Raw genomic sequence first — 12,185 nt, forward strand, 5'->3', positions numbered from 1 at the left:
TTGAGAAACCCTTGAACAATTCTTGGTCAGAAATGCCACCACATGCATTTTTTTTTCTTTTTTTCATTTGTTCACTTTCCCCATCCTGCTCTTGCCGTGATCTGTTCTCTACGATCACAGCTCCTGATTACCATCCTTCCAGGAAGACTTAATAGCAGAGCAGATAAATGACTAACTAGCTCTGTGACATGTATTGCTGTGATTATTACAGAGGTTCCCAGTGTGTCTCTGCACATGGCAGTGATGCTCATGGACGGATGCCTCACGTGAAACCTCCCTAAGATCTCTCTCTGCAGCCCTGAGTGAGTCACGTCCTAGCGCAGGGCACCTGCCTATTTTCTTTTCCACCAAGAGGGACCCACAGTAGCCATTCGACTGAGTTGACATGAAAGGGAGGGAACAGAGGCATCTTAAATGGCACCTTGCTTAAGAGGTACCTCTCTGTTGATGATTCTGAGTCCTCTGAATCCGATTTGTAGGCCTGAGGGTACCTAAGTCCTTTCTTTCATAAAAAAAAATTACAAACTCTGTGAAGGAGAGATGCGTATTACTACTTCCTTTTAAAATTTGACTTCAGGGGATGCCGCTTTTCTTTCCCTCCCCTATTTTTTCTCTTCTTTTCGCTCTGGCCTCCAGGCTGGTGCACCTAGCAGGCAGTCAGAAACGTGGGTTTGTTTCCTGTTTCTGTCTGAGAGGCCTCAGCTCACATTTGCTGTGGTTGCCTATTCCAAAACCCATTCGGGGTGTTCCCATCTGGTCTTGTTTTAGTTCCACGTTGCTCTGAAGTGCTGACAGCCTGAGGAAGGAAGGACAGAAGCCTCCGTAGCCCACTGGCTCATGCGCCCAGGGGAGAGGAGGAGTGCCCTGCCTTCTCCTCCCATCTGCAGGGGCCGTGTCTATGTTTTGTCTGAGTAGCTGCCTCATGACAGCTGTGTAATCACAGGGACGGGGACATACGCACATCTTTCAACTCCATCGGAGCCACCTACCTGCTGGCTCACAGTCATTCTTCCCCTCCCATCTTCAGTGAGTCCAAAAGAGCGTGAATGGGTAGTTCAGAGTCATGCTTGGATCCTGTCTCATTGTGTCCGTGTCCCTCTCTCTCTGGCCCGGTGAATCACGGATCATTTCCGCGCAAACCTGGTGAGAAGGGAGTGACAGGCCTTCCCTGTGATTCCCACACACACCCAGCCCTGTTAAGTCCCCAGTCACGCCTACTGCCTGTGGTTTATGCAGGGGGAAAAGGTGGTTCTGGGTCCCTCCAGGCAAAGGAGCTGAACCTGCTCTTCTCCAGCACCCTTGGTGAGGGGCTCCGACCTCTAACCTCCGGATAGCAGAGGTCGCTCCAACAGGAGTGCCCCTGGAAATATTTTACAGGAAACCAGTGATTATTACTGCATTTTGTGCAGGGCTTGAACCGAGTATGCAACTGATTGGCATGCTGACTCGGCAGAGGCTGTCAGCATGATAGCTGGAGGAACACCTCACCTGTGAATCCCAGCAGCGATGAGACATCCTGCCAGTCAGCCACAAGTTCGCCCAGTGAGCCCGGCAATGCCTCGAAGCAGAACTTAGCATCTCCCGAGCTCAAAGTTCAGGAATGCAAACACCACCACTAGACATGTCGAGTACAATATGTATTTTATTGACCTCATTTCCAAGAAAGTTAAAAAACAGACTGAAGAAGAAATGCATAGCATAATTTCCATAATTTGTGAACAACAATCAAGTTATTATGCAGTCTTTCCTTTTGATTTGTACATGATTTTGACAGAACAATGACCAAAATTTTTGACCACATTTTGAAAGATGCCATTGAAAATGTATAAACACAATGTGTCTGAATTATCTTAGTCATATCAGTGAACACAGTTCAGAGGCTTCTCCTAAAAATGCTGATTTATGTTCTGTGATTCCAGCCTCTTGGCTATTATTGGAGCTTGTAATAATCATAATTTTTGCCTTGAGATTTGAGAAGGAGTTAAGTCCCATGGAAAATAGAATGTGTCTGAATAATTTATCGTAAGGAAATATAGACTTAGTTTTCAAATATGTAGAGGACTTTCTACACACAGCACTCTGGAAATGTTGTATTAAATACATTTTTTATCCATAGAAAGTAAATATATATCTGTAATTAGTCCAAAGATTTAATTTTGCAGCAATGAGAGTACTTAGATGAAAGAGTCTGCATTCATATGAAATTGTATTTTTTCTATATACTCAGAACATTGAGAAGTGACCCCTTTATAAAGCACTTAATCTTTCTACGTAATATACATAGTGTTTTGAAGTTTTTATGTCCTTTTCGCTCATGCCATACCTCATTTTGTATTATGCTCGGTTTCTCCATTCTTTGAATTTTTTATCACATTATGGGAAGGATGTTCTTTCTACAAAACTTACAGTGCATGATGTTTAAGCATGAATCCTCCTGCTTCAAGACTTTCCACAAAGTATTGTCATTGAGAAGAATCTGTCTTCATTGATGGGAAGACATCTCAATACTGCTGGTGACACTCCACTTACTATAAGGGAAATATTATTCCTTGTTGAGATGAAAGATTCCTTGTGTCTCTTACATCAATCTGAAGCATTGTGACATTTCCTATCGCTACAGCGCAAAGATGTTCCTTGTGGGAAATGCACAGAATATACTAATGAGCATGTTCATACATCAGAGAAACTGTTTTTCCCCCCTGTAAAATGACAAAATTATTCTTGATGCAATATTACTAGGCCACAGGAGAGAGAAAGTGTAATTGCCTGTAAATAATAGGTCAGAATGACCAAGCATGACATTTTTAAAGTTCAAATCCTCTCATCCTTAGTTATCATACATTGCATTAAGGCTATTTACAAACAGTATTTGTCAAGCTACTGTGTACCAAAGTGACTTATTTGGCAGTAAATCCAATAACAAGTAAAACAGAGCTTGCTGAGGTTTGCTTTCAATTTCCTCTTCTAACTTCTGTGCCATTTTAAACAAATGACATACCGGTGAGGTGAAGAGGACAGAGTAAAGCGCCAGAGATCACCTGAAGGTCAGCATACAGCAGGTCTCTTCATATTAAATTTGCCAGCGCTGTGCTGGCTTTCTATCCAACAAAGCGATGTTCTGCATAACAGAAAGGCAAAGAGTGAAACAGCAAAAGAGATTTAAAAACCAGGAAACTGCTTTTCAAGGTTCCAAAAAGCCTGCTCATTACAACATCAGATAATTGACTATTAGACAGAGAAAACCGCTGGCTTTCAAAGCAGACATCAAGGAGCATTGCTTGTGCTCTGAAGTGGAAGATACAACTCACAAAATCCTCAAAAACCTGATCCTCAGTTTACATACATATAAAACACCTCTCTCTATCCACGTATTTTATGGCAGGTTGTAAGAAACAGATAGTGTCTCTCCTTATTTCCATTACAAAGCTCTGCTGAGAGACTAATAACAGTCTGTTCCAGCTGAAGTGAGTAAAACCAGTTCTTCAAAAGAACAAAAAAGAGAAAGGAAAGAAAAGACTACCTATCTACTGAATTCTGATTCACACACCGGGTGATGCACTTCCCTTTTCCCACCGAATGCTGCTCTGGGGTAATCACTCCCTTTTCAGAAGGACTGTTTGACCAATTCTTTCACAAAGCTGCCTGCTCCCCTCGAAGGCTGCGCTCAAACAACTCAAGCATTGATTCAGCCAGAAGCCCTTTCACACAGTTTGAGCCAAAACTACTCCAAGGAAGGCCTAAATCATGCTAGATGAGAGTTCAGACAGTGCTTTTAATGGGGTCAAAATTTCCCTTCCCAACTGGCAATAAAGCAGCCAGTCTAGGAGAATTTCCTTTTCCAGGAGGACTTCCTGGAAGTATGAAATTGCCTTGTGGCTGGTTGAACACATGTTGGCAGTCATAAAACACCTGGCTACAGTACATTCAATCTTGTTTTATAGTGACTTCCCAAGCTTTCTGTTTCTTTCTTTTTCCCTCTCTCCCTCCCTCTCTCTCTCTCTCTCTCTCAATGTGTGGCTTTATTTATTTACTTATTTTTGCAAGAATTCATGTATCAGTTAAGTCCTAGGTTTCAGATAATCAGAAAGCATGAGTCGTTTATGGCAGTCAAGAACTTAAAAGCCTTCCAAGAAGGACATTATCAAATGCTCAGGAACTACCACAATGAGTAAGAAAAAAGAATGCTTTGACCTTTTCAGGATGGAGAAGTATTCTTGACTTTCAAGAATTCCCTCAAGTGGATGTTTCAACATCTTGGCCATTTGAGATTGCTAAGCATAAGCAAAGTTGGTATAGAAATTACGACTGGATTAGTTGAGAAATCTCTAATTAGAAATAATATGTCAACAGTCTCAAATATGTACGGAAACGTGTGGGAAGTCGTCACATAAAATGGATCAGATGGAAAAGTGGCAAGTGGGAATGAGAAAAAGACATTGAGAACAAATGGATGAAATTGCTTCATAGGAATGTCTTTTTGTAAAGGCATACTGAATCTTCATTGATCTTTGCGCCTTTTTGGCATCCTCAGACATCTTTTCCCAAGAGGATGACACACATTTTCCAATGCCAACTCACTCTTCTTCTGTGCTTCAGACTGTCTGTACGTCACCTGCAGTTTCACTTTTGAAAAGCTGAAAGGACTGCTACTCTCTTGTCACTCTTCCACTATCCCCTTCCCACCTATGTTGTCTCTAAAGCACGTCCTGCGTCCTCTCTCCCAAATGTGGTTTTAACAAAGCAGCATAAGGAAGTAGTTCATTGCTATGTTTACTTTCCTTCATTGAGATGTAGGTTTCTGACAGCAACATTGGGCTTGTTTTGGGAGTCATCCACTAGTAAAACTTGATCAAACCTGTTGCATCCTGAAGCAATTGAACAAAATAAGAGTTATGGCTGCTGTAATTTAATCGCAAGCAAAAACATGTAGGTGAGGTATAATTATCAAGGGTACTGCCATCTGATAACGTTTACTGCAAACAGAAAACTAAAAAACTCAAAGCAGAAGCAAATGAGCGGAAGATTTTTTTTTTTTTGAATAACTGGCTACTGACTTCTCCCTAGAGTTGCATGTAAGTCTCATCTTCTATCCTGAACATTTTTCTTCACTGGATGTTGGGCGTTGAATTTCTGTATTCTCCTTCAACACTGGAAGTACTTGAGACCCAACAGATAACATATCTGGAAAGGATGAACACAAGGGCTGGTTCATCAGGTATACACCAAAGTTTGTCTGAAAAAAAAAAAAAAACACAACAAAATATTCATTGAGATGCGACTCATGGTAAAGTAATCAGATCTATGGAGGATCTCACAACCCAGATATGCTTAGAAAAACAATTTTGCTTTAAGAATAAGGATGTATGTGTGATCTCAATGTAATTAAGAATATTTTCACTAATTAACTATAATAGACTGGTAAACAAGAGCTAACCCCATGCTATTTAAGAAGAATACCTTAAGTAAGTGGATAAATAACGCAGTATTTCATCATGAGTTCCATAGTATCATATATGTAATTTACACTCGCTCACAGTCTTGTCATTTAATGACTCTTCTGGCTTCTTGACAAATACAGTTAATACATTTTCACACATAAAGGCTAGGCAGCACCAGAATGCATGTATGTTCCAACAGCGAGGAAAAGTCTTGGGTCTTCTACCATGAATTGTTTGCTTTCTTAACAGAACTTTGTTCTGTCTAGCCTTGGTGAATTTCCCTTCATATGTTTTTATTAATATTTTAGTATATTTTACAGAAAATATTCAGAAAGTTTGTTTGATTACGATTAACGCTTGTTATCTGTCATTAGCTGTGAAGCCACACTAGGTAAATATTACAAATATTTAGACGTGTCCTTGTATTACTGGATAATAAAGAAACAAAAAGGAGGATAACCACTTCACCTACTATGTAAATGCTCACAGGCACTGAAAATCTGGTCTGAGTGTCTGCACTCCTATGTATGGTATTAATTTTAAGGACATTAGACTTTACAGTTACAGCTATGAACAGCTGGGTGTGATGTGGAAATGTCACATTAAAGACTGGTGTGCTTCTCTGGTTTTATTTTCCACCTGTGGAGAACATAGAAATGTGCATCAAGAAACAGATTTGCAACCTTAGGATAATATTTTCCAAGCAATTAGAAAACAGCTAAAAAAAATACATAAGAAAGAAAGAAACAAATACTGAAGATTAAATTAATTAATTAATTAATTAATTAAATGTTAAATTGATAATTGTAGACTTCAGAATGTCTTTGCTCTTCAAACCGAAGGACTTGGAAAGCCAACATTAATTTTCTTGTCAATTTTTTACAGGTTTCAATAAAAAGTATTTGATTTTGGTAGGCTACAAATGAACAGTCATTCAAAAGTGTAATATAAATAAATAAGCAAATGTAATTCATTTGGTATGTCTGAACAAACACATTTTTTAAATAAAACTCTGCGCTCCTTCTCCATTTCCTGATGACATTTTTTGCCATTGTTCAGATCAATGATCCTGAAACGGAGAGAATTACATTTACAGCAGGTTTAGAAAAATATACTAAAGGAATTGCAATAAATTAAAAATAACCAAATGTGTTGGTTGAATTTAAGGGAGCATGTTTGATAGATTTAAAATGCAGGATGTTTACTCAAATTCCTGCACTATATAATTACATAAAAATACAGTAACGAGGTAACATGAAACAGCTTTTAGTCTTCAAAGAATTAGTGAGATTTAAGGCTGAGACCTACTCTCAAGCAACTGTGATGCTGTAAAGCAGAGATCTATCCAACCATTGCCCCAGTGTGGCTCCGAATTGGGGTCTTTCTGCTTCATTTGTAATCCTACACATTACAAAGAAAAATAGCTCCCAAGTACATCTTTTTGGTTATTTCTGTTATTTCTTCATCTCACAGGCATTCCACCTAAATGGACCTGATCAGGCTTATCCTACTTATGATACTTTTTGGGTACCAGTGACCACAATGGTGCCAACACCAGTGGATGTAGTAGGGTAGATCCTTCTGGTGAGTGTTTGAGTATGAAATGCAGAGCAGTGACCACAGTGCAGCAGGATCCCAATCCGCTAGCACAGTGACTGTGTTGGGTAAACCGTAATGGCAAAATGGTAAGTCAGTAACTGCTTCATTTAAAATATTAGAGTACATAATATTAATACCCTGTTCTTGTTTTTCTCTTATTTGTTGACAAGCTGTGGTTTCTCCACTGGCATAAATAATGTCTTTTTCAGCCTTGAACTTAATATCCTGCATTTAATTCCTGCACCCTAATGTAAAAATGACAGTTGCCATAATTTGTTTAAAAAAATCAGGCAATCATAAAACAAGTATTATAAAATGAATATTAGTCCACGCCACCCTGTACTTCACATAGGAAGGCATTTTATAACTCATCTGTGTGAGTCAACTAATTTGATACGTGAGAATTTTTAACATATATTCACTGTATTGACAACTTGACTTACTTTAAAAAGACTAATATAAATCTAGGCAGATTGTTCAGTGTGGGTAACTTAATTTACCTTATTTCTATTGCTTTGAATCATCCAGCCACATTTTTTTTTCTTAAAGCACTTTAAACACTCCATGATTATTTCAGAAAAGGCGTGTGTGAGTATATCTTATTTGCAGGAGTTCTTAAATACTATTTTAATGCATTGTTATTCCTCTACTCTGACTGGGCATCTAGGTCTCAATATTTTTTTGAGTTCTGAGCCTGGATGATGCCTGAGGAGTTTTCAAGGTGATATTATACTGATGGTATACATATTTCAGTATTAATGCCTGCTTGGATGAGTGTTTTCCTGTAAAATCACTTTCATTGCTGACATCTTGCTCTTCTGAATGACCAGAATTTTGCTTGTGATTACCAGAAATGAATTTAGTATCTTTTAAGTAAATTTCCTTGCTTTTCTAGTAATTACAAATATTGACTCAACAAAAATACTACCAAACAACCACAAAAGCTGTGCATCCTGTCATTCTATCTCTGTTTCAAAAGAAATAGAAAATGTGGCAAATTGTCCCTTCTCACATTTCAGTGTTGAAAAATGAGGCTTTCAGACACAGAGATTACAGCCTGCAGAGTCATTACAATGAACTGCATAATCTCTTTCTGCTGTTGCTACCCTTTCCAAACTTCAAGGGCATTTTATTTGGCATATAAACTCTCCAGAGCACACCCAGAACAGAGCAAAGGGCTGGATTGTGACACAGGTGGCAGTAGGGACTCTTCATATAACTCTCAAACTTCATGTAAAGCTTCTTGATCAGTAAAACTACAATGTTGACTGCTGGGATAAACGGATAAAATGTACTCTTGCCAAGTGGGAATCACACGATAGTCATCACACTCACTGAAACGAGGAGCTATAAAATGCTGTCATCCTTGCATGTTGTTTCAAATACTTTTACTGGATCAACAACAATATGCACTTCTTGGATATTTACTGACAGAAATATCCTGGGTACCCTATCTCCTTTTGTTAGACAGAAATGGGAGGTGCTACATCTGACAAAGGCTGAGATGAGCGGCCTTTAAGATACTGCTCCTAAACAGTTGGTTAATTCAAACTAGCACTTGGTAGGGAAAGTGCCCTGCTAGAATGTGTAACAAGCACACAAAGAATACTGCACGCTAACACTGAGCGTTGGATAGAGGAGCTCTGGATTTTGCCCCTGGATGTAGCTCTCAGCTGCCTTCTATCAACAGATAAATTCACCTGCTCACTTTATTCATATAACATAACCTCCCTCCCATGCAAAGGTTTGGAAGATGAAATTATTAAATCTGAATTATTTTTATTATTATTTTTTTAATGCAAGGATGTTTTATTAGCTCTGATTGCACCAAAACTTTTCAGTAAAGCCTTACAAAATAAATCAGTTAAGCGCTCTATTAACTACTTGAAGGGAGATTGTGGGGAGCTGGGGGTCGGCCTCTTCTCACAGGTAACTAGTGATAGAACTAGAGGGAATGGCCTCAAGTTGTGCCAGGGGAGGTTCAGGTTGGAAATGAGGAGACATTTCTTCTCAGAGAGAGAGCAGTCAGGCATTGGGATGGGTTGCCCAGGGAGGTGGTGGAGTCACCGTCCCTGGGGGTGTTCAAGGAAAGGTTGGACGTGGTGCTTAGGGACATGGTTTAGTGGGTGACATTGGTGGCAGGGGGATGGTTGGACCAGGAGATCTTGGGGGTCTTTTCCAACCTTAATGATTCTGTGATTCTATGAAAATAGAACAGTGGAAGCACTTGCTTTTGATATGTTAGTTTTTCACATTGGAAAGAAAGAAAAGTTTTAACTTGATGTCAAAAAACCACCAAACATTTTTTGTTGAAAATGACTGGACAGCAATGTGTTTTATTAAGAACTGATTTTCCTTTGCTCTCTACCTTAAATAAATGCATTTCCCACTTCAGCCACGAACAAGAAAAGAGAACCATATTATTTCAGGGGTCTATTAATTATACCAGTCAGTGTTTGCAAGTGTTCCAGATCTTTGAATGAAAAGCAGTGCACAGTGCAAAGCCCTGCATTACTATGAAAATGATGATAATGATGCATCAGATAAGAGAAGTCATTTGCTATCCCTGCTAACGTTTCAGTAAGCAGTCCAAAGGCGTGGCGTCTAATTCCACAGGAAAGGGAGCTCTCCCAGGCACAATGAGAGACATAAAAGAGGATCAACAGCCCACAGGAAAAAAACCCCACAACCTTTTTAGTGTAGAAGGGCATGTGCAAACACAATGGATTTCCCTTGATGTACCGCTACCCATACATTCCATACATACAGGCCGCTGGGGCAGGCTGCTAATGCAATTCCCCTTGCTACCTTGACAGCAAGTCCCAGCTCATAGCACTGCTGCAAATCCACCGCAGGGCTTCCGCTATTGTTAGCGTTAAACTGCATCTGCAAAGCCCAGAAGATGGGCAAGAATTCAATGTTATCTCCTTTCTGTCCATGTGCCTTTTGCATCAGGTGGTGACGCATGTGGAACAGCATGTGGCTATTTTTATGCTATTTGCTTAATGTAGTTATCTAGTCTTTCGTAGTCTCCTGCAGTAACACAGAGAGCTCTGTCACAGAAGGAGAGCTCATTTTTTCCTTTTCAGTCAAAAATTACAGAAGGAATTCTTAATGAGTATTTTTTCAGAACTTGTGGCAGTAGAACTGAAGTTCGCTTTGTAGAGGTGTTTGCATTTTATTTCAAACAACGTGAAAAAAGGTTTCATAAGAAGTAGCTGGCTGGGCTTCATCACCCTTCCGTACATTTATAGGGAAACATGCAAATTGCTTGTGTGGCTAATAACAGTAGCTGGTTCTGACTTTCAGTAGTAATCCATGTATTCAAAGCCTCAGTCTTTCAGCTTGGTGCACCGGGATCTCAGAGGAATGGAGAAAAATATGATTTCAGAAATAAATATTGAACCACCTCTTACAAGCCTTACTTTATTTAGGTCATTATTGAAGTTCATTGGCAGTGCTTTAGTTAGGGCTACCGGCTTGACAGAGTACAATATATTTTTCTGGGTTGGTATTCTTGGAAAAAAAACAAAACAAAATGTTAAATACTGACATGTGGCATGCAGGATTTGCTGGCCATTCACATGTGCGGTGTCTTTAACGTTTTGCAAATTGAGCAACAACAATGGCCTTTCAAAAATATCAGTTCCCCTTGTACTGAGAAATTAGCTTAAATCATATTTGCTGCATTTGTTGTACTTCAAATTGTGTTACTGACATCTGGGAACAAACACAGCTAGATTCCTTCACTGAATCTGTATTTGATAAAAATAATAAAGTGCTGTCTATTATATGACTCCTCAACAGAAAAGCACATGCTACAGACGTGAGTCACCAAAGGATTAGCTCTGCAATTTAGCACAGCCACATGAACTCAGTGTAGTGTTGCTTCCCCCTCCTCGCTATGAAAGGTTTGGATGAGTGTCCTCTGCCAGGTCTGTTGAGCACAAGGAAGATGCCAAAGTCCTCAGGTGCTACTCACTGATAAGCAGCTGGTGACCCTCACCCCACAGATGACTTGCAGGAGGGATGGGCTGAGAGGTCTTCACAGACCAACTCAGGCAAGCTATCAGTTCAAATTATCTCCTTTGGCTGTCAAGCTTACCAGAAGACTTGGCCTTAGGCAGAGCAGGGCATGCTCACAAGCCTCCTTCTGCCAGCAACGCTGAGAGTAATCTTTGGCTGAAGGCTGGGAAAAATAAAAAAAGCTGAAGGCCCTGTTCTTTGCAGCATGAGTATCTTTGCACAGCTGAGGGAGGCAGAGCACTCCCCTGCTGTGAACAGAAACACTGTGCTCTGCAGCGCCTTGCCTTGCCCTGCTCCTTTTATCTGACGCCAGGCTCCCAAGAGGCGGGATGGCTCTCTCTGCCTTAATTCTGTAGGAATGAGTCACGTGGTCCTAGGAGTGTTCGCATCAAGAAAGCCTTTGCATTGCCAGGGTTAATCAAAACCAAAGAGAAGCTCATTTTAATTTTGCTGTGAGAAGTGTGCAGGAGATGCTTTGCCTCTCCTGAGAAGCTGTGTCCCAGGGAAGGTGTTCTTGCCACCTGAGAAGGTCCCCAAATACAGATTGCTGTCCCTCTGCAGAGGCTTTAAGTCATAATCCAGCAAAATACATGAGGATTGTGGGTAGAGAGAGCCCTCCATGCCCCACGTGGAAACAGGGCAGCACCCCTACCCAGAATATGCTCGGCTGTGCCCCAGATGTCCCAGCCGTGGCTCACCATTACCTGGAGAAGGCTCTTGTCCTCAGGCTACCCGCCATGGCCAGGAGCTCCTCTCACAACCCCACACGTACTGCAGCAATCTGGATGCCAGAGCCTGCTGTGCAACCCCAAGTCATCTCAGGTCAGCAGGAAGCCGTGCCTGGGCAGCCAGCCCCTGCCTGCTCGCCTCCTCCCTGCACCAGGCAGCTGGCTCCGAGATGGAGCCAGCCGGCGGGGCTATTCCCCCAGGATAACACTCATTGGAAATGGAGCTCTTTGTTTGCTTAATGAGTCACTGAGACAAATTGATTTTTTTTTTTTTTTTTTTAAACAAAGAGGGCATTATTTGTAACTTGGTTGTGCATTGTTTGGGTGAACAATTTGCAACCTGTTTGTTATTGCTCTGCCTCCGTGCCGTGCCCAGTCTCTGGTGTTTGGCTGT

General features: G+C 40.7%; 1 protein-coding gene across 11 annotated transcripts in view; it reads right to left on the bottom strand.

Moving 5' to 3' along the window:
- Positions 1-1,624: 1,624 nt before the first annotated feature.
- Positions 1,625-12,185, bottom strand: part of MOCOS (molybdenum cofactor sulfurase) — a 230,034-nt gene continuing 219,473 nt past the window's right edge. For 9 of the 11 annotated variants that reach the window (XM_066992631.1, XM_048046067.2, XM_066992628.1 and 6 more), the window contains one exon: positions 1,625-5,233. In XM_066992631.1, coding sequence (XP_066848732.1) covers positions 5,087-5,233 — 147 coding nt within the window. In that variant the 3' untranslated portion in view covers positions 1,625-5,086. The other 2 variants (XM_066992625.1, XM_066992626.1) reach the window with 2 other exon arrangements.

Source organism: Anser cygnoides, chromosome 2 (genome assembly GCF_040182565.1).
Source record: "Anser cygnoides isolate HZ-2024a breed goose chromosome 2, Taihu_goose_T2T_genome, whole genome shotgun sequence".
Classification (NCBI taxonomy): domain Eukaryota; kingdom Metazoa; phylum Chordata; class Aves; order Anseriformes; family Anatidae; genus Anser; species Anser cygnoides.